At 49.2% G+C, this 27,940-nt stretch overlaps 1 protein-coding gene across 1 annotated transcript in view; it reads left to right on the top strand.

The window, feature by feature from the left end:
- KPTN (kaptin, actin binding protein) overlaps nucleotides 1-27,940 on the top strand; it is a 226,918-nt gene that overhangs the window by 115,283 nt on the left and 83,695 nt on the right. Inside the window, exons 5-6 of the mRNA XM_078661083.1 lie at nucleotides 20,212-20,287; nucleotides 21,262-21,335. Coding sequence (XP_078517209.1) covers nucleotides 20,212-20,287; nucleotides 21,262-21,335 — 150 coding nt within the window. The remainder of the gene's footprint in view (nucleotides 1-20,211; nucleotides 20,288-21,261; nucleotides 21,336-27,940) is intronic.

The raw sequence follows: 27,940 nt of genomic DNA, 5'->3' as shown, positions 1-27,940 counted from the left end.
TCCACTGGGATCGTCCCTCCTGGACACATACCACACCCTGCTCGATGGCGACACGCTCGAAGGCTACACCTGAGCACCACATGACACGTCCTTCCCGCTCACCTACACTTACGGCACTCACATGGAATGTTCGGGGATTGGGCGATAGAGTGAAGCGAGGCCTAGTGTTACAATATTTGAAACGCTGTAAACCGGCGATAGTCATGCTGCAAGAGACCCATCTAGTGGGCACGGCATCTAAAGCAATGGACAGATGGGGGTATAAATTCATCTCTCATGCAGACTTCTCATCCGGCTCTAGGGGAACTGGGATCCTTATACGGAAGACCTTCCCTTTGATCTGCCAACAAACTAAGATAGATACTCAGGGCCGCTTCGCAGCAGTAACGGTGCAGTGGGAGGGCCAGCTCTTCAACTTTGTATCTGTCTACATCCCGCCTGGCCTGCAAGCCGCAGCTCACACTGCCCTAGCTTCCTTCCTCCTGGCCCTACCGACGGCGACACTGGTTTTAGGGGGCGACTTCAATGACGTTGTGGACCATGCACTTGATAGACACCCACAGGCTGGGACGGCGCGGGGAGGCGGGCGACTCTCCGGTCTGTTAGACGCCTTGGGACTGACGGACTGCTGGCGATACAAACACCCCTATGACAGACACTACACCTACTACTCAGCCACACATAATTGCCTCTCACGGATTGACCACGTTTTAATGTCGGGTGAGGGGCTTCGTGGGGTGGAGGAGGTAGTAATCTGCCCCAGAGGGATCTCAGACCACTCCCCGCTACTACTCACATACACGAACCATCGCTCTCATAGATCTCGTATGTTTCCGGTTCATGCACATTATCTGCAACACGCCCCATTGAAAAAATGCCTCGCCACTACTGCTGAGCACTTTTTTCGGGAGAATGCGGGCTCAGTGGACTCCCTGAGTACCCTGTGGGAAGCGTTTAAAACAGTCTTGCGGGGGCAAGCCATTGCGTCGGTAGCGGCCCACAGGAGAACGCAACAGCAAGAACTTAGCGCCCTGGAGGAGGCTCTTGCAACGGCCATCTCCAGACAGGACTCAAATCCATCTCTGGGGGCCGCCCAGGCGGTCCGGTTGTGCCGAATTAAATGGATGGCATATCAGAAGGAAATGGTTAGGTCCTCGATTCAGGCCACCCGACACCGGGTTTACGAACTGGGCGATAAAGCAGGAAAAATGCTGGCTTGGCTCGATAAAAAAGAAAGGGCGGGTAGAGTCATTGCACAATTGCAGTTGCCTGACGGAAGCGCGACCTCTGACCCCGGTGTCATAGTTGACCTGTTGGCTGATCACTATGAAGCGATCTACGCTCCCCGGGCGGGGTTCTCGGCAGAGGAGGCATATGACTACATTAAGGATCTGGCGATTCCCTGTCTCTCACCTGAGACTGCGCTTTTATTAGAGGCCGATATTACCGTGGAAGAGGTGAGGGACGCGACGGAGGCACTGGCGTCTGGGAAAGCACTGGGACCCAACGGTCTCCCGGTGGAACTGTACAAACAAACAGCCCAGACGACAGCCCCCCATCTCCTTAACATGCTCAGGGACAGCCTAGCAGAGGGTATGCTACCGCATGATCAACGTCTGGCCACGATCATCCCGATCCATAAGCCTGGTAAGGCAGCAGAGGACTGTACCTCTTACCGCCCTATTTCCCTGCTCAATGCGGAGCCAAAGATCCTCGCCAAGTTATTGGCGCTGCGGTTGACCCCCCCCACCTTGCCACCCTGGTACACCCGGATCAGTCCGGCTTTATGCAGAATCGTAATACCTCGCATAATTTGCGACGTCTCCAATCGGTGCTGGCTCGCCGAGAGTGTATACAGGAGCCAGCGGTATTGCTTTCCCTGGACGCCACTATGGCGTTCGACACTGTGGAGTGGCCTTATCTATTTGCTGTGCTTCGCCACATGGGCTTCGGACCCCAATTTTGTGCGTGGGTCCGACTGCTTTACACCGGCCCCTTGGCTCAGGTGGCGGCGAATGGTCACATCTCCAGGGACTTTCCGCTCGGGCGTGGGACGCGGCAGGGTTGCCCGTTATCTCCTCTGCTGTTTACCTTGGTCCTGGAGCCGCTGGCGATTTGGGTCAGATGGGAGCCATCCATTAAGGGTATCCGATGGTCACCGACATGGGAGGATCGGATATCACTATACGCTGATGATGTCCTGCTCTATCTCACCTCCCCGAGGAAATCGGTCCCGGAACTACTCAATGTTTGCGAGAAGTTCGGGAGGGTATCGGGCTATAGCATCAACTGGTCAAAGTCAGTTCTATTCATTCTTGCTGGTCGCCCCCCCCCCTACCGAGGGACTGTCCGTTAAATTACACTAATGCCCCCTTTAAATATTTGGGAGTTTACGTCACTCCTAGCCCGGACGAATTCCACGTTTTGAACCTGAAACCCCCCCTGAAACGGTTTATTAGAGATGTCAGGGTGTGGCGCTCCCTTCCACTCACTCTTTTGGGCAAAGCCGCCCTGTTTAAAATGATGGCATTGCCCCGTTTTTTGTACCTCCTTAAGAACTCACCGTTTCCAGTGCCCCCCTCCTATTTTAAAGCCATCGCAGCGGCAGTTTCTAATCTGCTTTGGGACGGGAAACCGGCCCGTATTGCTCAGGACAAGCTGGTGAAAGACTGGTACGATGGGGGTATAGCGCTCCCTAATATTGAATTGTATTATTGGGCAGCCCACCTTAAACAGATCAACTACTGGCTGCACGCCCCACAAACGGAACCGGCCTACATGGCGGACAGGCAGAATGTCGAATCCCGGGGTCTGCTGAGAAACCTCTATAGCCGCACCATCCCGTCTGAGCTACATGGCCCGACCCGTCACACGATCCAAATCTGGTATAAAGCACACAGACGTCTTCAATGCGCGAACACAGTTACACAGATGACACCCCTGTGGGACTCACACAGGTTGGGTTACATGGGCAATACTAAGGGGTTCAAGGCATGGGACGACATAGAAATTTCAGTGGTGGGGGACCTCTGGAAAAATCACAAAGTCGTGGATTTTGGATTTCTACAGACCAAGTATGGTATGGCTGGGTCAGAACGGTACAGGTTCATGCAGATACGGCATGCACTGAGAGCTGCCATTCCGGTGGGTACGAATCTGCAGGAATCTACCCCTCTAGAAGACAGACTGTTGACGGAGCACATGCCCCAAAAAGCCACCTCCTACACATACCGGAAACTAGTTAACAACCTCCCCGACATGTTGTCCAAATTACACTCCAGTTGGGTGGCAGATATAGGTGACCTTGATGACTCGGAGTGGCAGGAGGCTCTCTCGTCACCGCGCGAGTCTGTGATTCCCTCCAGGCTTAGACTGGTGCAGCTGAAAGTACTACATCGTACATACTATACCAGGACGGTCCTGTACAAGATAGGAAAGGCTGACCAAGATTACTGTCTCCGTGGGTGCGGAGAGAGGGGGACGTTCTATCATACCATTTGGGATTGCGGGAGGTTGACAGGGTACTGGACAGCGGTGATGCGAACTATCTCTCAGACTGTGAATACCTCACTGCTGCCCGACCCGCGCTGCTGCTTACTGCACATATGGGAAGCTACGGACTTAACCCATCGACAGCAGGATTGGGTAATGTTGGGCCTGATGGTAGCGAAGCGTAATGTGGCTAAACTGTGGGGATCTCCTGTAGTTCCCAAACTGAGAGAATGGTGCAACGACATGGATGATGCGATGGTGGCCGAGAGGGCAGTGTTTGTTCGGAGAGGTTGCCCCAAGAAATGGGGTCTGATCTGGGGGGCTTGGAACAGGTATAGGGGAAACATTTGTGAACCACCGAGAGAGGACTTAGATGAGTGTTTGTCGGATTGAGAAATAAAACTATACTGTAGCTGCAGGGGGTGCCAAGCCCTGCAGCTTTGGAGAACTCCCGACCTTTGCGAGAGAGGGAGGGACTGGGAACAGTTCTGGAGTGCGTCACTAATATTAATGATACTATGACTGTGGATAAATGTCTATTTACCCTCTGGGTTCGCTTTGTGTTTTTCTACTGCTGTGCCCTTGTTTTCAAGAAATGTTTGGTTCTACGGTTTAAAAAGCAGACCTATGTAATTTCAGACAATGATAATAGCTCGGTTAAGCGCACGAGGAATATTTGCCGCCGGGCCCCTGGGATGCCGGCTGAACGGCTGTGTAATTCTTTACTTGGTAAATTTAACACTGAAATGTTCGCGGCTGGCCCCAGCGGTTGTAGGCCTTAAGCTGTGTCCTGTCGTTACGGTGCAATAAAGGTCTTATAAAAAAAAAATATATATATAATGAGGTTGCACTGTGCTGGCTAAGAGAGGCACACATTAAACAGCATGTAGTATGCACACAAATGATGGCAATATTTTTTTGGGAGACTTGAATTTGTAGAAAATTGGTGTGTGCCTCTTTTAGCCAGTGTGGTGTAAATTTTGTTTAGGTCCTGTGGCAGTGGACCTACAGAGGCGGGCACGATACACTTTTTTCTATGTTGATATTTACAGTGATTAAAGAGCAAGTGCGGCTGTAAGTAGCAAAAAAAAAAAAAAAGAAAAAAGGAGCGGGGATTAATCAATGCCTTCACACCCCTAGATCCGACCGATCGCCCGCATTCCTGTTCCCAGCGGAATGTCCAGCTGCGCGATAGCCATCATGCTGAGATTTGGGTGGGGACCACTACTGTACATATGTGTGAGAACGGGCCTGAACCGGGGATTCCAAAGATGCCTTTTTCGTACTTCAAAGCAATACCACGGATGTCATAAATGTAATAAAGCCATAAACTTGTGTATAAGAGGCCAGGCCTCAGAGATGCGGTTAGAGCACCTCGAGAAGATACCCTGTTGTCTGATTTGACGTGTTCTGATTCCGTCGGAATAAACTCCTGTTTCCTGCCTTCCAGTCTCCAGCGCCTGCCTCTTTGTTTGGTAATATTGAATGGTATGAGAGGCGGCTAACGCCGGGCAAATACTGAAGGGTTCTTGGTCTAATTCGGCCCTGCCTTTTTACAATTGGCGTTCCAAACGTGGGGCCCATCAGCGACACGTGGATCCAGTGGGAGAGGTCCCAACGACCGAGTGAACGACTGCAACGATCGGGAAGTGCACCTGCCCGATAGACCCTCGTCTGGCAGCCGATCATCCGAACTTCACCGGTTCCGAGCAGACCTCCATCGAGTGATCTACGGTCCTGACTGGGAACCATCAGGAGTGCCACAGCAATTACGGAGAATAGAGGACGATCAGGCTCTGGAAGCGGAAGACGAGAAATTGTCCATGCGGTCCGGGTAAGGTCGTGTAACACGACGAATTGCGAATTGATTGTTTGATTGTCTTGGAAAATACTAGTATTACGCATTTGATTGTTTGGTTCTGAGAGATTCTCTGTCTACAAACGGGGAAGGATAGGAGTATTCTCCCTTTGCAGATAGTGAAGGGTAGGTAGCGCAGGCTTTTGCCCCCGTTGTAACCCGTCGCGCCTACTTCCCTCTCCATTGATTGATTGTTTGTTCGAGCATTAACTGTTCGAAATTGGGTCTCTGAAAGGATCTTCTCTGCCTACAAACGAGGAGGAACAGGAATTTCCCTCTCTCTTTGCAGATAGTGATGGGTAGGTAGCGCAGGCTTTTGCCCCCGTTGTAACCCGTCGCGCCTATTTTATTCCTCATTTGATTGATTGATTGTTTGTCCGAACATTGACTGTTTGGAATTAGTTCTCTCTTTGGGTATTCCCTATTTGCGAATACTGTAGAATAGAAATATTCTGCCTAGTCTTCGCAAAGTAGTGAAGGATAGGTAGTGCAGACTTTTGTCCCCATTGTGACCCGTCATGCCTATCTTCTCCCCATTGTTCAGTAGTTGGTTCAGCCCGGACCGTTTATTAGAGGTAGATCATCCGGTTCCACCGGAGGGCACCCCTAATAAAAAGGACATGTATATAAAATACGGATTAGCCGCTGTATCTTTCCAACGAACTATGACATAAAAATCGCTAGGAAAAACAAAAGGAATCGAGCAAAGTCAGTAGGCCACTGACGGGATCTTTTTGACCCCGCTAAAATAGAAACACTAGGAACAGCCCTTCATGAGAAATATGAAACTAGTGGGAGGAGCCGAGCTCGACACCGTGATGGCCGCAAGGTAGCTCGGCTCCGCCGACCCCGCTGCCCAAACGTGCCTATCCTGCCGCCCACCCTGCCCAATAACGACAACCTTATCTGCTGATACCTACCATCCGTCCTGGGGGCTCCAGAGTGCAGCAGATCCGCAGCTACGCTCGTCCGGAAAATGAGGCCTCCGGCACGTGGAGACCGGGGCCTTGCCTGCAGTCATCAGCCGGCGAGGCGACATCGGTGGCGGCCCGGAGTGGAGGATGGAGGCCGACCAAAAGGGACCGTTGTGCGAATAAGCCGGAGGCAACACAACGCGCCGAGGCCCGTCCCCGGATCGTCCATAGGTGGTGTCCAGCAAGTTGTGTGCTGGGGATGCCTTGCTGATGGCTCCCCCCTTTGTTGCCTGGTCCAGCCATTTTGTATACCTGCGCCAGGAGATGGCGTGGGGCGCCCGCGGAGAGGCGGCGCGGACGGCCCCCTCCCCCTCCAGGTGGAGGTTCCTCTCCTGCACCAAGACTGCCATTCGCGTTCCACTCGCGGATCCCCCGCGGCTGGCTGACTGGGGGGGTGGCCGCTCCGGTGGCCGTGGTGAAGGGCAGCTGCTGTGGGACTGTCAAGATGGCGGCCGGCTCCCCGGATTTGGGCCTGGCCCACTAAGATGGCTCTGGGTTACCATGGAACTCGGATGCTTGCCTGCTCGGGCATGAACCCCACTCTTGAAGACGTTCTCTCAGCTCTAGAGATTCTACGGAAGTCGTTGGCCCCCGACTCCCGCGGGCTTCCGGTGGGGGTGACCGCCGCCTTACCCTCATCTGGTGCCGTGAGGGAGGATGATTCAGTGCATCGACGGAGGGATACGCCTGCTGTCCCGCTCTCCGGAGTGGCCACGACGTCACGAGATGGCGGTGCTCTCATGCTAACGCCAGCTTTTGTCCTAAAATTACTAAGAGATACTGTAGACTACCAACTCGATCAGTACCGGTGGGACCTCAGCATGGCCCGGTCCTCACCTTTAAGTCACGGTTCATGCCGCCTGTTCTTTCCGTTGGCGTTAACGGAATTTTTTTTGAACTGCCGAAAGGGGTTCTGGTCTGACCGCTAGTTATTGGAGGCATTTTGGACTATACTCTCGACCTGCCCGGCCTCGACAAAAATGGCGCCAGTATAGGCGGGACTTGCAACTCCTTATGACATTCTAGTTGCTTAGCCTTGATGTTGTGGGATATGTATGCGGTCTTTGTGCACACGGCGGGCGGAGAAGGGTACTGACTGGGCATGCGGACAACCCTATTGATGTGGGTTTTTATTCATTATTGATTATTGTATTATTATAGCTTCGAATTAATGTTACTCATGATACTCGCCCATGGTGTGCGTATGGACGATTTTATTGTAACTGATCCTGCTATACTTCCAATTATAAAATTAACCTTCACTGATCCTGCAACCTTTAGTCACGTTTAGTTTTTTTTAATTAAATGGCTCGCCCGTTACGTACTTCTATACTACAGTGTAATCTCTCCTTACCTCATGAGTTTCCTGTCTGCTCCGTGACCGGACTATATGGTTGGAGGCCCGTATTTGAATGCTGACATCTTCACAAATAAAGGTTTTTTAAAATATATGGAACTACCATCATAACAGTCACTTAGATTGGTAGGTTTTCGAATAAAGGCTACTATCCTCAAATAAATGAAGGGCAAGTAAAATGAAGCAATTTGATTATGAAAAATTAAAAAGACATAGTACACAGAAATAATGCGAAAAGAATAGTCAAGATCTGTCGTATTTTACATTCCTGCAGCTTAAGCAATAGGTAAAGATCCTGATATTTAGATATATCTATGAATAGGACAGTAGACCAGACCTCTTTTACTTCACAACCCCCTTGTGGATCGAAAGCGCGCCTTTTTCAAACTAGGAATCTTTAATTACACTACGGTTGTAAATTCCCCGAAGAAGTACATTGACCCGAAGTATTGTTCGTGATGAACCCCAAGCGCATTCTGGTCCTCGGAATCCTAAACATCATAATCCTTGTTTTACCCACCCCGTGTATCAGAGGAGTTTTTAAACGCTCCTAAAACTCACCAGAGGAATGCCCTCTAGTCTAACGTTAGGCAAAACGCATACTATTAAAGGCACGAAAGCCCTCAGTGAAATTTGCCACCCCCCAATAGTTTCCATGCTCTGCGAATAGGAACGACCCTATACCACTGTAGACCATTTCTTTCCTTCAAATGAAAACATGACTCCGTCACCCCTCCTCACCTTATACTGAATACCCCTGGCTTTTGACCCTTTCCTACATACGGTCTGTACTACCACCCTCGAGCGATCTATGTAATAAACAGCCTATCATCGGTTGTCTTTGCCGCACTACCAGTTCCTCTGGGCTTCAATGCCGAGATGCAAGGTACTGCATCCCAAGGAGATAAGTCAGGTACGTGGTAGGTAAAAACATTTTCGTGTTTATGCGCGCTGATGTGCTTTGAACGCTGCCCCCTCCCCCTCTTTTCTTTTTCTGCAGGTTAATATCGGAATTTCAGCTGAAGTATGGAGAAGACCTAAAACGCACCGTGTTCCACGCAAAAAGAAAAAAAAAAATAGGCTAGCTCTGTGAGATGGTACATTGTATACAGGAGCTAGCTCTGGGAGCGTGAAAAATTTGTATGGTATGAATGTGCGCATGGGCCCTGATTTGTGCCGTATGAATGCTTATGTGTGGCACACGTCTGGGTTGACAAAAGAATGCTTTTTGTATGACTGAGGTGTTGATTGAACGGTTAATGGGATAGGAAAATTAAGCCCGAACATGGTACCTGCATGTGAAAGACGAATAAGAGTATAGCACATTCCTTAATTAGAGACGACTCTCTCTCTGGAGCTAGTAAATGGGAGAGTGGCCTACACCAGAAACTTGAAGGGTTACTGCAGTACAACGAACCCGACCCCAACCGATATCCCAAATGTATACCCAAAATAATGCGCACCAGTGAGTCAATTTATGCGCTCACTAAATAAGAGAAGTTAAGAGTACCCCGGGTCGGGGTTCATCCAAAATCCTCCTCAGCCCAGAAATTAGGGATATTGTCATGTTTTAGATTTACCCCTTCTTCTTCCATCCTCATAGAAAAATCGGAATTGTACCATTATCATCATCATTTGCTAGATGTTGGAAGACCCCACCGTGAGTATAAGCACGACTGGACTAGTGTCCGACCAATTAAAAAGGAGTAAGTATTTTTGAAACGAGGTTACCAACAAAAATTGTCTACTATTAGGAAGGAAGGAGAATAAAAAGAGCTCGACCCCCAAATGAATTAAAGGGAATACTGAGAATACGCAACACGCATGACAAAGTCCTTTTGCCCAAAATAGCTCTGTGTCTTGTCTTAGGTTTTCGTACTTGATGTATGTACTGTCGCGCCCTATCTGGTATTTGTGTGTACGTAAACTAGGAATTTATGTTTTCCCTCAGCCTGTGTTTTTACACGTAAAACTGACCCGTACTGTTCTATCTGTGTGTGCACTGAATAGCCTATTATTATACACGTTTTTTCCTCTCTCTCTCTCTCTCTTTATGTTGTACGTGTACTAATAGCCTATTTGGTGCGCACGACGCTCTCTCCCTCTGAGGGCTCCCTTGCTCCCTTTTGAATAAATGACGACACTGTACCTCGCCGGTACATGTATAATTGGCTTTGAACACAACAGTGTTTGAACAAATTGACAGAAACAAAACGATCGTATCTTGCCATATTACTACCTCTCCTTTCTGTAAGATGATGGAACTTAATTGGCTGAGAAAGAAAGGACAGGTAAGACGACTGATGTCCCCTAATCTGGCCCTTAAAAGGGAGCTATATGTCAGTGGCTTTTTTTAGTGCTTTAGTAACACCACCTTCATCATTCAGATTACCACCGCCCATTGCACAAAAGTAGAGTGTCCGAAACGACCCCGTTTTTCCAGAATGGTCCCAGTTCTGTACCAGCCGTCCCAGAAAACCTTAAAGAGTGTAGCTGATGACCTTGTTTTTAAAGATAAATCACGTTCGCGAATGTAACAGGAATAAACACCAAACAGACATGATGATGGAAAATAGTAAAAATGCCTGCAAACCTGCACCACAGCAATGATTCATGAGTTAATAGCATACCCCGATGTAAGGATTAATAAACATCCACCCTATCGTGACCGATAAACGTTTCCCCAACTACTTGGGGTTGGGAGAGAAATTGAAGTGTGTGAACGTCTTCCCCTGCCAGTTCTCTAAGACTTGTTTTTGTACTTATTTAAAGATAACATGCAGTCATCGGAGGAGAGGGGCCGGACGTGACGCACAGCCTGGCTGCAGATCGGGGAACATCTATGACCTCGACCAAGGCGGAGCCACAGAGCAAAGAGATGCGGGATGAGGCACCATTCTCAACATGGAAAGTGAAAAGAAAGAAGGGCTGTCCAGAAGCCCCTGCATGTTGACCAGCTCGTGCCGAAAGTCCCAGCCCATTGAGCCCGATTGATGGGCCCACTTGCTTGAGATTTCTGCCCTCCTTCGTCCATTTCAGATCTGATCCCACTCCACCCTCTCTTCCCTCGGCCTCCCAAAGCACGCCCCCATTCCTCCCCCTTTTTTCCATATGGAGTTTTTTTTTAACTTGACTTCAAGAAGAAACACATCACAAAGATAGAATAGGGTTTGTCATGAAAGAAGAACGGAATGAAGTACCTATGGTAGATCAGTTAGGAACAAGACAATCAGGACTGTGGTCTGAGAGCAAAGAATGGCCACACCCTGCAACGCGAAATCTGGATTAGAGCTGGACGCATAGCTCCACCGCCGGTGCTCAACAGTGCCAACGAAAAAAAAGAGGAAGAACAATGAGAGCCTACCAGTGACGGCTCGCTGTAATAAGACACTGGAAAGAAGAACCCTTTTTGAACATTACCACCCCTTGACTGTCACTTGTATTAAGTTGAATTCCTCTCCCAACCACTTTGTATTGATTATCACCCAATTGAGCTTTCGAAACCTTACATCGGTCACTTTCAACTGTGCATGGATAACTAAGAAAGCGTCAACTCTGTATCATGATGATTATAGAACACTAGTCATACACATGAACATGCTGTCTAGTTTTGATCCCCACGGAGTCCAGACCTCAAGTAATGTACTTAATAGCCCTTATTCTGCCAGAACATTTTTTGTATGACATCATGTTTGTATTCGAACGAATTCCCTACATCATCTAAGTAATGTCCCCATCTCCAGGTCTAATGTATGACACAGCTAATGTAATTTTGTATGCACTGCCTCCTCGCCTATCACCCCACTGCCTCCTCGCCCATCATATGGTTATGTACGATTCTGTCAGCATTGATAGCAGAATTATTTCCATCTGCCCGTAATGCATATGGGCTACCAAAGCGGATTGTATAACTAATATCAGCTTGTACATCCTCACCTGTGACATGAACAGAAATGAACTAACTTATGATAAAAACCGGGAACTGTGGAAAATGACTAAATTAGGTATACATAAGCGGCGTTCATTTATGCTCACCACAGTCACTGTTGAAAGTAAAGTGAAAATCGTGAAACAGTGGCCACGCCATCTTGTCCCTTTTTAGGCCCCTTCATGCACGTAAGTGGTAGCCATTTTGTGTGCCCTGGCCTCTCTGCCCACTGCCAATAGCCTGCGCGTCCCCCCCCCCTCACTCCCCGGCCTCGCAAGCATCCCCCCCCCGCGCCCCGACAGCCCCCGGTCTCTCCTGCTTGAGCCATAAACGCACCTCCAGCGCGACCCTGTCTCCGAGCCACATCCCGTGCTGAACCCCCTCACTCTTTCATCTCATCCATAGAACAGGCCTTTTGATAACCTCTTCCTCCCTGCCCGATTGTCCGGCCTGATCCCAGGCCATCACCTAGCCCAACAGATGCAGTTTATTGCCCCCTACAGTAGGACCTCGCCTCACATCAAAGGAGCGGGGATTAATCAATGCCTTCACACCCCTAGATCCGACCGATCGCCAGCATTCCTGTTCCCAGCGGAATGTCCAGCTGCGCGATAGCCATCATGCTGAGATTTGGGTGGGGACCCCTACTGTAGATATGTGTGGGAACGGGCCTGAACCGGGGATTCCAAAGATGCCTTTTTCGTACTTCAAAGCAATACCACGGATGTCATAAATGTAATAAAGCCATAAACTTGTGTATAAGAGGCCAGGCCTCAGAGATGCGGTTAGAGCACCTCGAGAAGATACCCTGTTGTCTGATTTGACGTGTTCTGATTCCGTCGGAATAAACTCCTGTTTCCTGCCTTCCAGTCTCCAGCGCCTGCCTCTTTGTTTGGTAATATTGAATGGTATGAGAGGCGGCTAACGCCGGGCAAATACTGAAGGGTTCTTGGTCGAATTCGGCCCTGCCTTTTTACAGCTTCATTATATTTATAAATTGTGCATGCTAAGTGTATATTGAGTTACAATGATCCAAATGAGATACAACTGTATCTAGAGGTGCTGTATTGTTTTCCTCCAGAGTAGTCTCATAAGCACTTCAATATAGTTGCAATTTTTTGTTACTGAATTCAGGTCACTTGTTTTTACCTAGTCAAGCAGGAGTCTAAGGTTACCTCCAAAATATTGACTGTAGGTAGTGTGTTGCTAACATTCCTATTATTAACAAATTCTGTGCCTCCAGATTCCTTCCATGTACTGACCATTAACACGGGTTTACAATCATTGAGAGCAAGCTACTTTTCGTCCAGCCAGTTTTGATGACAAAAAAGCCACAGTTCAACGTTTGCACTCCTTGATTCTAATCTGACAAGTGGAAAATAATTTAGAGAGGTCTGCATCGTTGCAAAAGCAAGAAAACTATTCAACCTTTATGTTTTTGCTGGGTCTAGTGCTGACTGTATTTTCAAACAGTCAGATCAAATTCATAACAATTGAAGGACTTGAAATCGATAACTTTGGGTTTTACAACCGATTTTTATCCGAGGCGGTAGAAAGGACTAGCATCGCCAATAGTAATGTTTCTCTTCTGAATTCCGCATTCACATCCACATCTGTGGAAAAGCACCTAGTATTGCTGTTGCAGCTTTAACTCCTTTCATGCTCATGACGGAGCCGCTCCGTCATGAGCCTCGGTTGAGCTGTACTCATGACTGAGCGGTTCCGTCATGGCCCGCTCGGCGCGCCTGCGCGGCGCGAATTCCGCGCCTGCGCTGGACCTTCCATTGAGCGGGCGGGCCATGACGGAACCGCTCCGTCATGAGCACAGCTCAACCGAGGCTCGTGACGGAGCGGCTCCGTCACGAGCATGCGAGCGCCGCTCGGCCACCCCTCCCCCCTAGCGCTGCGGCGGAATTGCCGCCGCAGCGAAGGGGTTAAACAAATATCTTTAGTCAAGAAGGACCATCAGCAATAGGCTGAAAACAGGAGGGATCTTCACAAATTGAATAGTATTTATTCCGTAAGGTAGCTAGCCCAGACTTCTGAGGTCAATGCGAACTGCTGCTTGAGAAAACAAGTTACTTATTTCTGCATTATGGGAGGAAAGAAGCATTATCACTTTTACTAGAGTGGTTTGTGTGTAGCTGGTTTAAAACTCAATCATTTCTTTATTTACCTCTTCAGTGGATACCAGCCAGAGGCTAATTTCCTTGCATGTTGAATTAGAAGTCACCTCCTTATCTGTCTTCTCTGTTTGTTTGCCATTCGAGACAGACTTGATAAAATACTCTTGGATTATATTAATATTCTTTACAGACTCTTCTATTTCAGGATAAACTTTGATAGGCTTTTCGACCTGATTTATGATTTTCAGCACGTTATTATGGTCTGGCTTGACAGCCCAGCTGTCGGCAGACAAATATGTGAGCATCACTAGAGGGGGCATTTGGCTCTGCCCACGTATTGGGAGTCAGAAGTACATGTTTTGATTGGGCAGAAGTTGTGTGCCTCCAAAAACAGTGCTTGCCCTCCACACAGCTGTAATCATTTTGTTTATTTATCCAGCTGTCTGAGCTTAGACTTTCAGGGGCACACACATGACATTGTAATGCTGTATAAGTGTCTAAATAACAAGATAATGTATGATGGTTTTCTTTCTTCTTCTGGCAGAAGCATGAGGAGGGCAGTCGCTAACCTACATGGATGTTAGGTGCGGCTTGACACTGCAACTGTCACCTGACCTTTTAACCTACTCCAATATTATTCTACAGCTGTTTACTTTCACACAAATACATATACCTTACAATTCTATTTATTTGTAATATTTTAAAAGTTGACCTATTGGCATTGCCAATGCTTGTTAGTGCTGGATCCTGCTCCTGAAATTCATTTGTAAAGTAATTTTTTTTTTATAGTTTTCTAATAGTATTTTAATAGACAATTTTTCCTCTGGATTTAAAACGTATTTTCTAACATTAGACAAGTCATATAAGCAGAGTTGGTAGCATATCTGGTTCATGCACGTTCAACCAAATCACACCTTAACAGCTTGCCACCAATCCTGGTCAGTAGAATAATAGTTAATTAAAATATTTATTTCCATAGTGCATTTCTCTCCTAATGCACTTCCTTCAAATCCTCAAATGCTTCCATAAAAGCCTGAGAAGAAATAAGTGATGGCTGCAATGCTTAGTTTAATCTTAACCACAGATAATTACTTTGGTCGCATTCCAGTCAATCGGTTTTTTTTTTGCCCACCATTTCCTTTGGTTCTGTTTCAGTAGGAATAGTCCAGCCAGACTGGATGCCATAAAAGCATTGGCAGTGAAAGAGATATCCGAGAGACAGAAATGCCTCACAAATGCACACGATAAAACCCACCACTCCGTTCCGCATAGAGGTAGACCCTAGGCCCTCATCAACAAATGAATGATGTCATGTCACTCCTCAAGAATGCACCAAAAACTCCCTTTTGTAACCACATAAATATCTCACCCCAGAAAAGCCCAGGCTCTCCAGAAGCACCCTCACGGAATCGAGCTACTAGAACTAGAACTTGCCCTCTTGCTTCAACTTCAGCCCTGCCAGATATCCCTAAATGGCAGGAGCCCTATAGCTGCAAGCTTGAAGCCCAGCAAAGTTCTCTTCTTGATTAAGGTATTGGAATTTCATTCTGGAAGCAGGAGCAGGAGTTTATCTCCAAGCAGGACGATTCCGCTTCATAGTAGCGAGTGGGATCTTGTACGTCCACTTTGCAGGTCATCCTACCACTACCACTGTGTTCACAGTGGCTTTCTCATGTGGCCCTGATGTGAGCGAGAGTCAAAATATAGAACATCTGCTGGGGCACCCAGCTCTGTAAAGCTGGGTGCTCTGCCGTTTGTCAAGCATCTCAGTTCAGTCATTTGTTGTCAACAAATCGTCCACGTGAGTCGACTTCAAGGACTGAAATGTATTCTGTCTATAAGTAGTTTCTTACAGAGTCCCTCCAAAGCCTGGGTTTTATTCTGTTCCTTCCTGCTTCTGCTCCACAGCCAGCGGCCTGCCAGCCAGACTTTCAGATTTTGCTTAGCATTATAAACGTAAGGTTTCCACACCCCATGACATCTCCACTTCGTCTCGAGGGTCCGCTGGCAGGTTGTTTTTTACTAATGAATGAATGCGTGGCTCAAGCCAATAACGACTGAGGTCCAAGCAGGGCAATTTCTTCAAAGTTGTCCAGCAATCGACTTGAGGAGGCGCCTATAAGGCCCTTCCTAGTGGGGTCTGCAAATGGGACAAACACCTAAAAAAAAGGCACTTGTGTCTGGTCCCATGGTTCTGATGTTGAGGAAGCCCCAGCCATGGAATTGTTTAGTAGTATTGCACCTCTCTAGTTTGTCCTTATGTTGAAGTATCACATATGGGATCATCCTCTCATATCACTTCTCCTAGGCACATAAGTGTCCGACGCTCCCTCGAATGTTCCTACAGCTGTCACTCAAGGAGGGAGCTTGGCCATGTGCACCATCATCAGTATTGGGAGATAACATGTTTGGTCATTCCACAGCAGACAGGTAGCACCAGAGCCCTTAGCAGCGACAGCGTCCTCGGTCATAGTCCGTTTTGAACTCCTACAGTGACGACTTAACGTTTTGTTTTAGCTGCTGTTTTGGGATGATCAAATGTGCTTTTAGTGAACCAATGTTATAGATTTCAGAATTTCGCAGGCACCACTTGCTTAGCCATGAACCAAAGTTACAGGTGCTCTCCTTTTTCTATGGAATTTTATTTTTTTATTGTCTGTCTTACAGAAATTAGGCAAAACCATTTAGTTATTCTCAGTCTGTGAAGATAGTTCCCCTTCTGACGAGTAAAGTAATTATTCATTTGCTCCATCTTCTCCACTTTAATGATGTTCTTCTCATATGTGCTGCTTGGTGGTGTTGCTAGTTATCATTAAAGTTAATTACATTAGGCACAGGATAGCGTTACATGTTCACTCCTGGGTACCTAGTCCTGTGTTCAAAGAGCTTGGCACTTGTATTGCAGTATCTCCGTTCGTAACTGGTGGCAGCTACACGCACACACAATTCATCCACAGTGCGAGTCGATTTTTAAGGACTAGCTATTTTACAGTGCGCTCCAAGGGCACCTTAAGTTGGCAACTTTGGGCCTTCACTGGGTCATTTCAAATGTTCTAGACCAGTGGTTCCCAAACTTTTGACTCCTGAGGACCCCCATTGAGTAACCACTGGAAGCCGTGGACCCCCAAGCAATTTGTATGAGTTAAATTTCAAATATTAAAACAGTAATAAAAAAAAAAAACACATGTGTTCACACAAAACAAATACTCAAAGTACTAAGGATTTTGGGGCCAGATGTACGACCATTTCATTTAGCGCCTCGCAATTGGCGACACAAGGCAAGTGGCAAATTGCGAGTCGCTAAATGAAATGTACAGCAGTGTGTTTAACACTGTTTGGGATTCCCAATGGGGTCGCAAATTGCGGGGCTCATTAATATTAATGAGCCTCTCGCAATTTGCGAGCCCATTGGAAATGCACGCCCTCCCAGGGATGGTGGCCTGCTGGGCTCAGCAGGCCACCATGTCTGGGACTGCTTTTAAATAAAGCAGTTTTTAAAAAAATGCAGCTGTTTACCATGCATTTAAAAAAAAAAAAAAATGAAACGTTTTAGTTTCATTTTTTAAGGGCAGGCAGAGGTCCCTGGGACCTCTGCCTGCCCTTAAAAAATAATTTTGCATGCATTTGCAAGGGGGAAGGGGTCCCCTGGGGACCCCTTCCTATTTGCAAATGCATTACCATCTACTTGCAGTAGGTGGTAATTGCAAGTGTTTTGCGACCGAAAAGAATTTGTACATGGTTTTGAGACTCGCTATTTGGAAGGGAATGCCAACTTCCAAATAGCAAGTTGTAAAACCTATTTAGCGAGTCACAAACAAATTGCGACTCGCGAAATAGGCTATGTACATGGTCCAATAGGTTTTTGCATGCGCAAATGCGTTCACGAACCCATTCACGCATATAAAAACGGATCGTACATCTGGCCCTTAGTATTTTATATTGAAGGATATCTGTCATTGAATCTGTCACATGGATTTCATTTGTTTTATAGCATCTCTCATACCATTGTAGGATGTCAGAGCACTTTACATCACACACATATAGAGACATTGAATCATACATGTAAATCAGTGTGTATATAAAATGTTACGTAAGGTAAAGGGGACTACAAGGATTACATGTCATTCATACTGGTAGGCATTTTTAAAGAGTTCTTGGTCTGGAAAAGCACAAACTCCGGATTCAGAACGTAACACAGTGGCTACGAACATTAAAAATGTATTTCCGCCCTAATAAATCTTTTTAGCAGCATCAGGATAATGAATAACTGGGAAAAACATAAGTTACTAACTGGTACCATGCAGTTTGAAAGCAGCTCTTTGATGACAGTTTATAGGCCCCTCTGCTAGATTACGATTGCCACTTATGAAGTGCACAGTAATAAAATAATCTCTGTGACAAAAGCAGTAACCACAAACCTATGCACGTAAAATACTGCTTTTCTATAATGCATGTTACACATTCTTTGCAGTAGGCACATTAACCCTCTGTGCTACATTAGTTAAGTCAAAGCTGCCACTGAGCAAAACTCGCCTCGCTCTCCAGCAGGTACATTAATCACTGGCATTATCTTGATACTTTTATTGTTGCTGGAAAGCTGCTAATTACACAAGAAATTTTTCTGTGCTTTTAAAACTGCTGCCTACGGACCTGGGAATGTGTCACGGACCCCTGGGGGTCCGCGGACCACAGTTTGGGAAACACTGTTCTAGACCATTCCCTGCTGCAACATTTTACATGGGAAACCGCATTTACAACGCAGGCAGAACTACGCACTGTCATTACAACACAGACACTACAAAGAACGCATCGTTACCACGCGTTCAATTGCAGTGCAAGTCGTTACAACGACTTGCTTTAGGGAAGGCATTGTTGGATTTTAAATCCAACACCTTCCCTACTGTTGCACAGACTGGAGTTGGAATAGTAAAATCTACTATTCCAAAGTCCAGCGCTTCCCTAAGGCAAGTCGCTGAAATGACTAGCATTGTAATGGAACATGTGGTAACAACGCGTTTGTTGTAATGCCCGCGTTGTAAAGTCATGCGTTGTAAAAGCATGCGTGAATACGTCATACATCCGTTTTACATATGCCAGGGTCCTATGTGTGCTTGCTTCTTTTTCGCTGGCTGCTTTCTTCTTCTTATCTTGCCCACGGCCATTTCACACAGTGCTGGAAGTCACAGTCCAAAGACCAAAGGTGGGCTGAGCCTTTGTTAAATCCAGTTAGACAAAAAACAGAGGTTCCTGTGGACACTCAATGATTGATATTACAATATATATCAGCACAATCGCAGTAAAAGGGAGGTACACAGATGTCAGAAAAAGAAACAACATGTAACACAGAGTATGTAGAGAAACAAGGTATTTTTATATCTTAAATTTACAGTTGTAGTAAAATTTCAGGTGCAAAGTGTCCCAAGTGAAACCTATAAGACTTGAGAATTAGGGGTACAATCCAGTGTATTGGATACCATATTCAAAGCGTCCAGGGGATGTTCTCTATGTCTATAGAAGAGAAAAGAGTGAAAATTCTGACTGCATTTGCTGCAGGTTAGCATCTCTTACCGATATATGAACTGTGTCGGGATGTCCAATAAGGGGTTCAGAATTAATGTGTGGCAGAGAAATTTCGCCCGTAAAAGCACTGGGACCTGCACTCGTCCGTCTCTGCCTGGAAAGTGTCAAGATCGATCCTGTCCTCTGGTTTAGATTTCTAGTTCCACTGCGCACTCTGCTGGTCAAAATACCTTGTTTTTCTACATACTCTGTGTTACATGTCGTTTCTTTTTCTGACATCTGTGTACCTCCCTTTTAATGCTATTATGCTGATTTATATTTTAATATCAATCATTGAGTGCCCACAGGAACCTGTTTTTTGTCTAATTGTAAGTACCCTGGTTCCGTGTGAGTAGGGTGTCTCTTCTTTCCTTATACACAATTTGTTAAATCCAGTAGCATTGCATTGTCGGTGGGACCAGCCTCACGAACAGTTTGATGCATACTCCAGGAAATCCAAAACAGTATTAATGCCTTCTGAGAAGAGTATTTTAACACACTTATAGTTACGAAAGATTCAGTTTAGCAAGCGGAAAGGGATTTCACACTTGCCAGTGGATCATATTAAAAGCCTAGAACATTTGTAAGGATGTGAGCAGTTGTGGTGTATTCACTGCCCTTCCTTACTAGTAGAGATATAGGATATTCTGGTGTTTTTTATCTACTATAACTATTGAGCATCAACACATCTATATTAATTATTCTTACCTGCACGCCTGGATGTGGTATGTGGTTTGACAAAACCACTTACCACCCTCCCTATTTTTCCCATTGATCTACCCAAACTAATCTGCCCTTACACCCATACCACCACTTGCTGTGCCCACTGCAGTGCATCTGACCATGAAATCCGTCCCACTCTGGCCCTTGCCATTCTTTCCTCCTGTGACACACCCACATGTGTTCTCTCCTTTTAGGGTCCAAGATGGTGAAAAGCTGGAGACTGTCTTTCTTCTCAGTGGCAATGACCAGCGAATCCATCTCTACAAAGAGGTGAGACCAATCTGAACCCGTTATATGGCATGCCTGGAAGGGTTCTCAGATGCTGAGAGTGAGAGTGATTAAGTGGAAGGCTGATGACATAGAGTAGAGTGTTTTTTCTAACAAAAACAGGTTTAGTAAGCACAAGCAGTCCTGCAGGTCCTTTCTTGCTTTGCTGCAGTAGAGGTGAAACCATTCTGAACCCTACAGTCATGCTGCTGTACAGTATGCATCCCTAGAAAGATGATTAGCTGCTGAGAGTGGGAGGGATGAATTTCAAGGCTGTTGACCTAGAGTTGTATTGGTTTGTCTAATCCAAGTATGTTTAGTCAGCACAGGTAGGCCAGTAAGCCCTTGCCAGTGCTTTAGTGGAGATGAGCCTTATTAAAAATTGATTTCTAAGTGGCCATTACCTGCGGTATGGCTGCTTAAATAGTTTGCGGTTAGGATAGCGTGCTAGGCATCACCAACAGGAAGAGCAGATTAATTCAAATAATGACAGTAACCTTCTCTTCTTGGTTGAGATTGGCCAAGTGAAGGTGTTGTCTGGAAAGCTGGTGGTGCTGGTCTGTTTCCTAGAAGTCTGAGAAGCAGAACCGATGCTAGTTATGAACTTTTTAGTGATGAAAAAAGGATTTGAGTAGCCGAGGTTCGAAATGGATCTGTGCTGGTAAACCAGTAACTGTACCATGCTTATGGCTCCATGATTTTTATATGTTAATGGAATTCTATACATTTTATATAAAGAGAGTAGAAAGAAGCAACAGATGTGCAAAATGGGGCAACAGTAATACATATGGTGTGAAAGATGGGCAGCATAAGTACAGATTGCATTCTCCTTGTCATGCTTGTTTTTAATGTTGTGCCCTGCAAATTATTGTGTGCCCTCTTTCCACTTCACCATATTCCCCACAGCTCCCCCCCCATCATATTTCCCCTTTCCCATAAGATAGGAGTTAATGTCTCTCCTGTTTCTTTCTCCTCAGAATGAAGGTCTGCATCAGTTTGAAGAGCAGCCCGTGGAAAATCTCTTTCCAGAACTTAAGGATCTCCCGAGCAAGTAAGACTCTTGTTTCAGAATTGCTGTGAGAACTGTTCCCATGAGGCACAGGGTCAGACTGATTTGCATATGGCCATGTCTGAACTGGGGTGGCAGAGTGGGCTAAAGAACGGCGATGGATCCAACCCAGATCTTTTGACTGGGTGTGAGTGTTTGATTGGTTCAGATGCTCCGCCCATCACCACCCCCTTTTGTACTGCTGTCGCATCTGATGCCTTAACATTTGGTCTGTAAATCTGAAGTCCCCACATGCTTTACCAGAAAATTCAACTCTAAAGGTAGCCAGTGCATTAACCATAATCCCATCAAGTGGTGTTCCTCTGAAGTCTCGATGGCAGACCAGACATGGTTAAAGAGTAGATCTAGCAGAAGAAGTTTGGCCATTTCGGGGAGTCTAGGCTGGGGTGACGTACTTCATTAACCATGTCTTAAAAACATTATCTTTGGTTGTGCCTGAAATAACCATTACTTCAAGTGTTTCCTACCGACTCTTTTTAGGTAGCAAATTTACTACACCATTCTGTTCTTTCTTTTTTTTTTTCAGAACAAAATTTTATTTTCAAGTACTGACATTACACAGAGCATAAGGACATCGTCCCGCATCACAACGCAGGACCAACGAGCATAAGCATATAGAAAAAAGGATATGCATTCAGTACAAGCATTATTGCATTAAACACCCAACCCCCCAACTCCCCAACTCCCCTGACCCAACCCCGCCCCCCACCCAGTGTCTGCTAATCTCAAGGCCTAGAATATAATAATGGCCAGTGTGCGTACTCCCTGTCGCCCAGGGTACAGTAGTTAAAGGTCTTCCCCAGTGTCCTGGGCCATCGGTGGTTCCAGCCACAGTCCCCTGTAGTCCGCCCATCTTTTCCATATCTTAAAATGTTTCCGGGGGCAACCCCTGGCCTCAAAGATCGGGCGCTCAAGTCCCATGTAAAAGTCCAATCCTCGTCTCCAAACCTCCAACAATGGGGCCCTGGGGTCCTTCCAGGCCCTGGCTATGTCCCGCTTAGCTACAGTAAGGCCCAGGACCAGTAAGTGACGCTTGTAAATGTTGCCCCCCACCTGTTCCATAACATGAAGCAAGCCAAGTTGCGGTGATCGGGGAAGGTCCCAGCCCAGAACCTCAGCCAAACAGTCCCAGACCCCCACCCAGTACCTGGCCAAGTTCGCACACGACCACACAGTATGGACAAACGTTCCAACCGCCCGGCCACATCTCAAGCATTCGGGGGAGGCAATCAAACCTGCTTTCCACAACCGCTCTCTGGTAAAGTAGGCCCTATGTAAGTATTTAAACTGAATAAAGCGGAGGCGCATCGCAATGGCCGCCCCCTTAGGGGCCTCCAGGGCCTCTCTCCAGTCCTCTCCTTCGAACGCACCAAGATCCCTCTCCCATGCAGAACGTAATCCATCAAGAGAGGAGGAACAGTGCGTGACCAGAGTTTGGTATATATTGGAGATCTTTTTCTCCTCTAGTTCCCCCATGAACACCTTGGCCTCCAGGGGGCTAAACTCGGGCAGAGATTCCAAGCCCACCAGGGAGGGAGACAGTGCATGACGTAGTTGCAAATATTTAAAGAATTGAGTTTTGGGCATGTCATATTCCTCCCTCAACATCTGGAAAGACTTAAGGGTGGTGCCCCTCATGACGCTGCCGAGCGTGGAGATACCGATATCATCCCAGCTCCTGAATCCCTGTACGGACGCCAGCTCCGGGAGACGGCCGTTCTGCCACAGCGGGGTCTCCCTCGTCAATCTGTTCCACCATCCCATACGGCGCAAGGCAGCGCGCCACACCCGGAAGACCACCTGAGTGACCATGGGGAGTCGTTTCCTGATAGCTGCCGAATAAAGAATGGTGTGGACCGTGTCCGGGTCCATCAGGTACCGCTCCAGGGCATAAGTCGGGTCGCCCCGATCCCCATACCACCAGTCGTTAAGCACCAGCAGGTGCGCCGCCTGATAGTATGATAAGATGTCCGAGGTGGCCAGGCCCCCGCAGTACGTAGAAAGGAAGCAGGTGCGGAGAGCCACTCTCGCCACTCCCCCAGCCCAAAGGAACTGACTGAGAGCGGCGTTCACTTGGCGAAACCACTGCGGTGCAATGGGGTATGGGTGGTTCTGCAATTGGTATAGAAGGCGCGGCAGGGCCACCATTTTAAAGATCGCCGACCGGCCATATATGTTCAGTGGCATTCTGGACCAGGTTTTTATGTCCGAACGCACCCTGTCCCACACAGGCACCACATTGCGCTCCCATGCCAAGTCCGGAACATCTGTAAGAAAGATACCCAGGTATTTGAGGCCCCCCACCGCGCTCTGCAGTGTCAAGGCCCAATCACCCGGCCTGTCTCCGCCGCCCAGAGCCCACAGCTTGGACTTCTGCACATTCAGATGCAATCCTGAAATCTCCCCGAAAACTTTCATTATCTCCAGGACCCTGGGTCCGGACCGATTGAGGTCCGTGAGGAAGAACAGGACATCGTCGGCGTAGAGCGCAATACGGTCGGAGGGGCCCATGTCCCATTCCAGTCCCTGGAGTTGCGCATCCATCCTCACCCACGCCGCCAGAGGCTCCATGGCCAGGGCGAATAGGTAGGGGGAGAGAGGGCATCCCTGCCTGGTGCCCCGTCCGATGGGGAAGGACTCGGACGCCGCTCCCGCCACCCGCACCGACGCGGTCAGGTCCGTATAGCGCAAGCTCAAGTATGAGAGGAAAACCGGCCCGAGATTAAGGCGGGACAGCAGTGCCCTAAGGTACACCCAGCTGAGAGAGTCAAAGGCTCGGTCGATATCTGCCAGGAGGAGCGCCGTTGGGATCCCGGCGGCCCGGGCCGTCTCCACCACCACCTGCGCCCGGCGAATGTTGTGCCGAGTTGCTCTATGGGGCATGATCCCCGCCTGGTCAGGGTGTACTAAGTCAGTGATGTACGGGAGAAGGCGGTTGGCCAAGGCCTTGGCCAATATTTTCGCCTCGAAATTTAAGAGGGAAATCGGTCTGTACGAAGAGTGCTGTTCCGGGGGCCTCCCTGGCTTACAGAAAACAACAATTTCTGCGTGTCGCCAATCCGCTGGTAGGTGTCCACTCTCCCTGGCCGCCTCCAGTGCCAACTGGTAGCGCCCCTCCAGTTGGATGTGAAAGGTCTTCATAAACTCGCACGGGAATCCGTTCGGTCCCGGGGCTTTGCCGGTGTTCAATTCCCCAAGTGCCGTGCCCAGTTCCTCCAAAGAAAGGGGAAGGTCTAGCCGATCCCTGGCCTCCTCTGGGAGGGCGCGCGGCGGGATATCTGCCAAAAATTTGTCTATATCTTCCGCTGAGAGGACCTCACGGGGGGCATAAAGATCGGCATAATACCTCGCGAAGCTGGCAGCTATGGCCTCAGGGGCCGTCAACTGGACACCTTGGTCATCCCAAATGCCCGGCAGAGCCTGGGGCCGGAAGGTGTGTTGGCAAAGTCTATATAGCATGGTACCGGATTTATCCCCCCATTGATAGATCCTGCTCTGAGTGGCCAGCCAAAGCTGGCGCGCCTCATTGTGTAGCAGGGAGGAGTACAACTGCTGTGCCTGCAGGAGCGGCCCCACCGCCTCGTCCGTGTCATTCGCGGTACAGTCCCTCTCCAGGTCCCGAACCCGCCCCGCCGCCTCCTCCACCTCGCGCAGATGGGTCCTTCGGGCCTCCACACACCAGGCAATGTCCACTCCCCTGAGCACCGACTTCATCGCCTCCCACTGGGTGACGGCGTCGACCTCTGGCCCGCCATTCTCTGTCCAATAATCGGAGATAGACTCGCGCAAACGTGTGCGGTATCCATCCTGCTGTAGGTGCCACGCTGATTGGCGCCAGCGGAAGGGCTGTCGCCTCCTGTCCAGCAGCAGGTCAAGGGACACGGGGGAGTGGTCCGAGACGCCACGGGGGAGTACGGCCGTGGCAGCGACCCTCGACAGCCAAGGAGTCGGTACGAACAGGTAGTCTAGCCTAGAGAAGGACTTGTGCACAGCCGACACATAGGAGTATTCTCGGCGCAAGGCATGCTGGTAGCGCCATGTATCGGTCCAACCCATGCCCTGTGCCAGGCCATGAAGCCTCGTCGGCGCCGCTGTCTGGGGTTCCCTACCGGGCCTGTAGCGATCCATCCGCCCATCCATCACATCATTCCAGTCTCCTCCCACAATCGCCAAAACATCCGGGATACCGATCCACACTTCGAACAACGTCTCAATAAGGGCATCCTGCAGCGGGGGCGGGCATATACACTACCAAAGACCATCGGCTCATTCCCAATCATTCCTTTAACAAACACGTATCTGCCATGTGCATCTACCCAATGAGTTTCGTGTACATATGAGAGCCTTCGGTGTATCAGGACCGCCACCCCCCGGGACCCCCTTGCAAACCCGGCATGAAACACCTGTTGATAGCCATACCTCTGTAAACTAAGGGTCTTGGTGCCTTGAAGGTGCGTCTCCTGGAGGAGGAGGACATCCGCCCCCTCCCTCTTCCCCAGCTGCAGCACCGCCCCTCGCTTAATTTTATCCAGCATCCCCCGGACATTCCAGCTCACCACTCGCAATTTTGCCCTTGGTAGGCCTGACCGTTGGTGATCAACCATAGTCAATGGGGAGGAGATGTAAGGACCCGGGCTCTCGGAGCCACACACACACACAAGAAAGTAGCCTAAGTAATGCAGACACTGTGCCACCCTCCCCCACCCCCCCAACTACCCCAACCCCAACCTGTCCCCCAACCAAGCTCCCCAACTGCCCCCCTCCCCCCCCCTATACCTCACCAAACATTGAAGTACCTGTCGCGATATGGGCGGCTTCGGGCCCAAAACAGAGCGCCCAAAGCCTACCATACCAATGGATCCCGAACACCCACTGACTCTAAAGCTTCCCCCCTCCCCCTAACTACTCCCAACTATGCAGGAGGCTAGCGGCCCCTGTATCGGAGCACCCCGAACCCGTCCCAGAGTCTGAACCTGTTGTGGGACAGTTAGAAAACGTAACAGTTAGCACATGATGCAGTCGCCAGGTATGCAAGTCACCAGTGGAACCACTGCCATCGCTGGAGCGGCTGGTATCCGTAGGCGGTCAGGACCACCCATTGCCCTCATCCAGAGCCCCCCGAAGCGTCCGGATCAGCTGGCTCAGCGGTACTGCGCCCAGTGTTGGAGGCGTTGCGGCGCCTGGACCTGGACTTCCTACTCTTCCGGCTACGGGCCTGGTGGTCACTCTGGGTTTGCGAGGAGTCACTCGTGTGGCCTGGATCAAGGCCCGGTTGGGGATGCGGCCTGACCCTCACTGTCTCATCTGTCCACCTGAAAACATCTTCCGGTGTCTCAAAGAAGTGAGTTTTAGACTGGAAGACCACCCGCAAGCGGGCCGGATAGAGTAAGGAGTACTGTATCTTTAGGCCCCGGAGTTTAGCCTTGGCGTCCAGGAAGGAGCGTCTCTGTTGCTGCACCATCTTGGTGTAGTCGGGGAAGACCATGATCTTGTGGGATTCAAATGAAAGAGAGTCCTTGGCCCTCGCCTCTCGCAAGATAACGTCTGGGTCGTGAAAGTTCAGAATCCTGGCGATCACCGGCCTGGGTCGTTCACCTGTCGGCGGTTTCTGCGTCAGGGCCCGGTGCGCGCGTTCGACTACGAAGCATCTGGACAGGGTATCCGGAGGGAGCCAGCTCTCCAGCCATCGAGAAAGGAAGCGTCCCATGTCCCCCTTCTCACAATCCTCCGGAAAACCTACAAAGCGAAGGTTGTTCCTGCGCGCCCGCCCTTCGGCGTCCTCCACCCTAAGTGCTAGACCCTTCTGGATATTCTCCATCGCCGCCATTTTCCTCTTCAGGGTCCCGACATCGTCTTCCACAACTGAGACCCTGGACTCCGCTTCAGTTATGCGCTCCACTGCATTGCGCAGGTCCTGCCTTAGAAGTGTCACATCGGCCCCAACAGCCCCAATCTTAGCATCCAGCATGTCTCTTGACTGGGTGATGGCTGCCATCAGCGCCGCGTTGTCCGGCCCCGGTCCCTGGCCGCCCTGCGCTCCGGGCCCGCCATGCGGTTCCGTGAATTTGTCGATGGGCCCCTGCTTAGCGGGCCCTCCACCCCCCCTGGTCATGGCGAAGGCTGAGTCCGGCCGAGTTGTCCCCAAACGCGCCGGCGGCTGCTGACGGCGGGGCAACCTTCACTCCAACAGCTATCAAGAGCAGGACACCCTCACCAGCGATGGCCTCCTCACGCCCCCGACTGTCGTACACTTCAGGTGCTAAGGGGGGGGTGTTCCCCAGACGCGACTCCGCTGACCCCCGCAGGCCAGGTCCCAGCGCGTGCCAGCCTCTCCCGGGGCACCCTCCGCTCTATGCCAGCTGGCTTCGGTGTACCTCGCGTGTCCCAGTGGCTGCCAGGGGATCCCCCAGGTCCGGCAGTCTAGGCCAGGCCCCCAGTGACCCCCCCGGGCACAGCGTCCCTCAGCAGTCACAACAGCACCATTTGTGGGGGGGTGGGGGGGCAACACTCACTGTCCGTCGGGTCTCGCTGAGGGTCGGCACCAGGTCCACGCCGGGCACCCCCAATGCAGCACGGGCCGCTGCAGT

Source organism: Lissotriton helveticus, chromosome 9, assembly GCF_964261635.1.
Source record: "Lissotriton helveticus chromosome 9, aLisHel1.1, whole genome shotgun sequence".
Lineage (NCBI taxonomy): Eukaryota > Metazoa > Chordata > Amphibia > Caudata > Salamandridae > Lissotriton > Lissotriton helveticus.
This window is presented reverse-complemented; position numbering and strand designations above follow the sequence as displayed.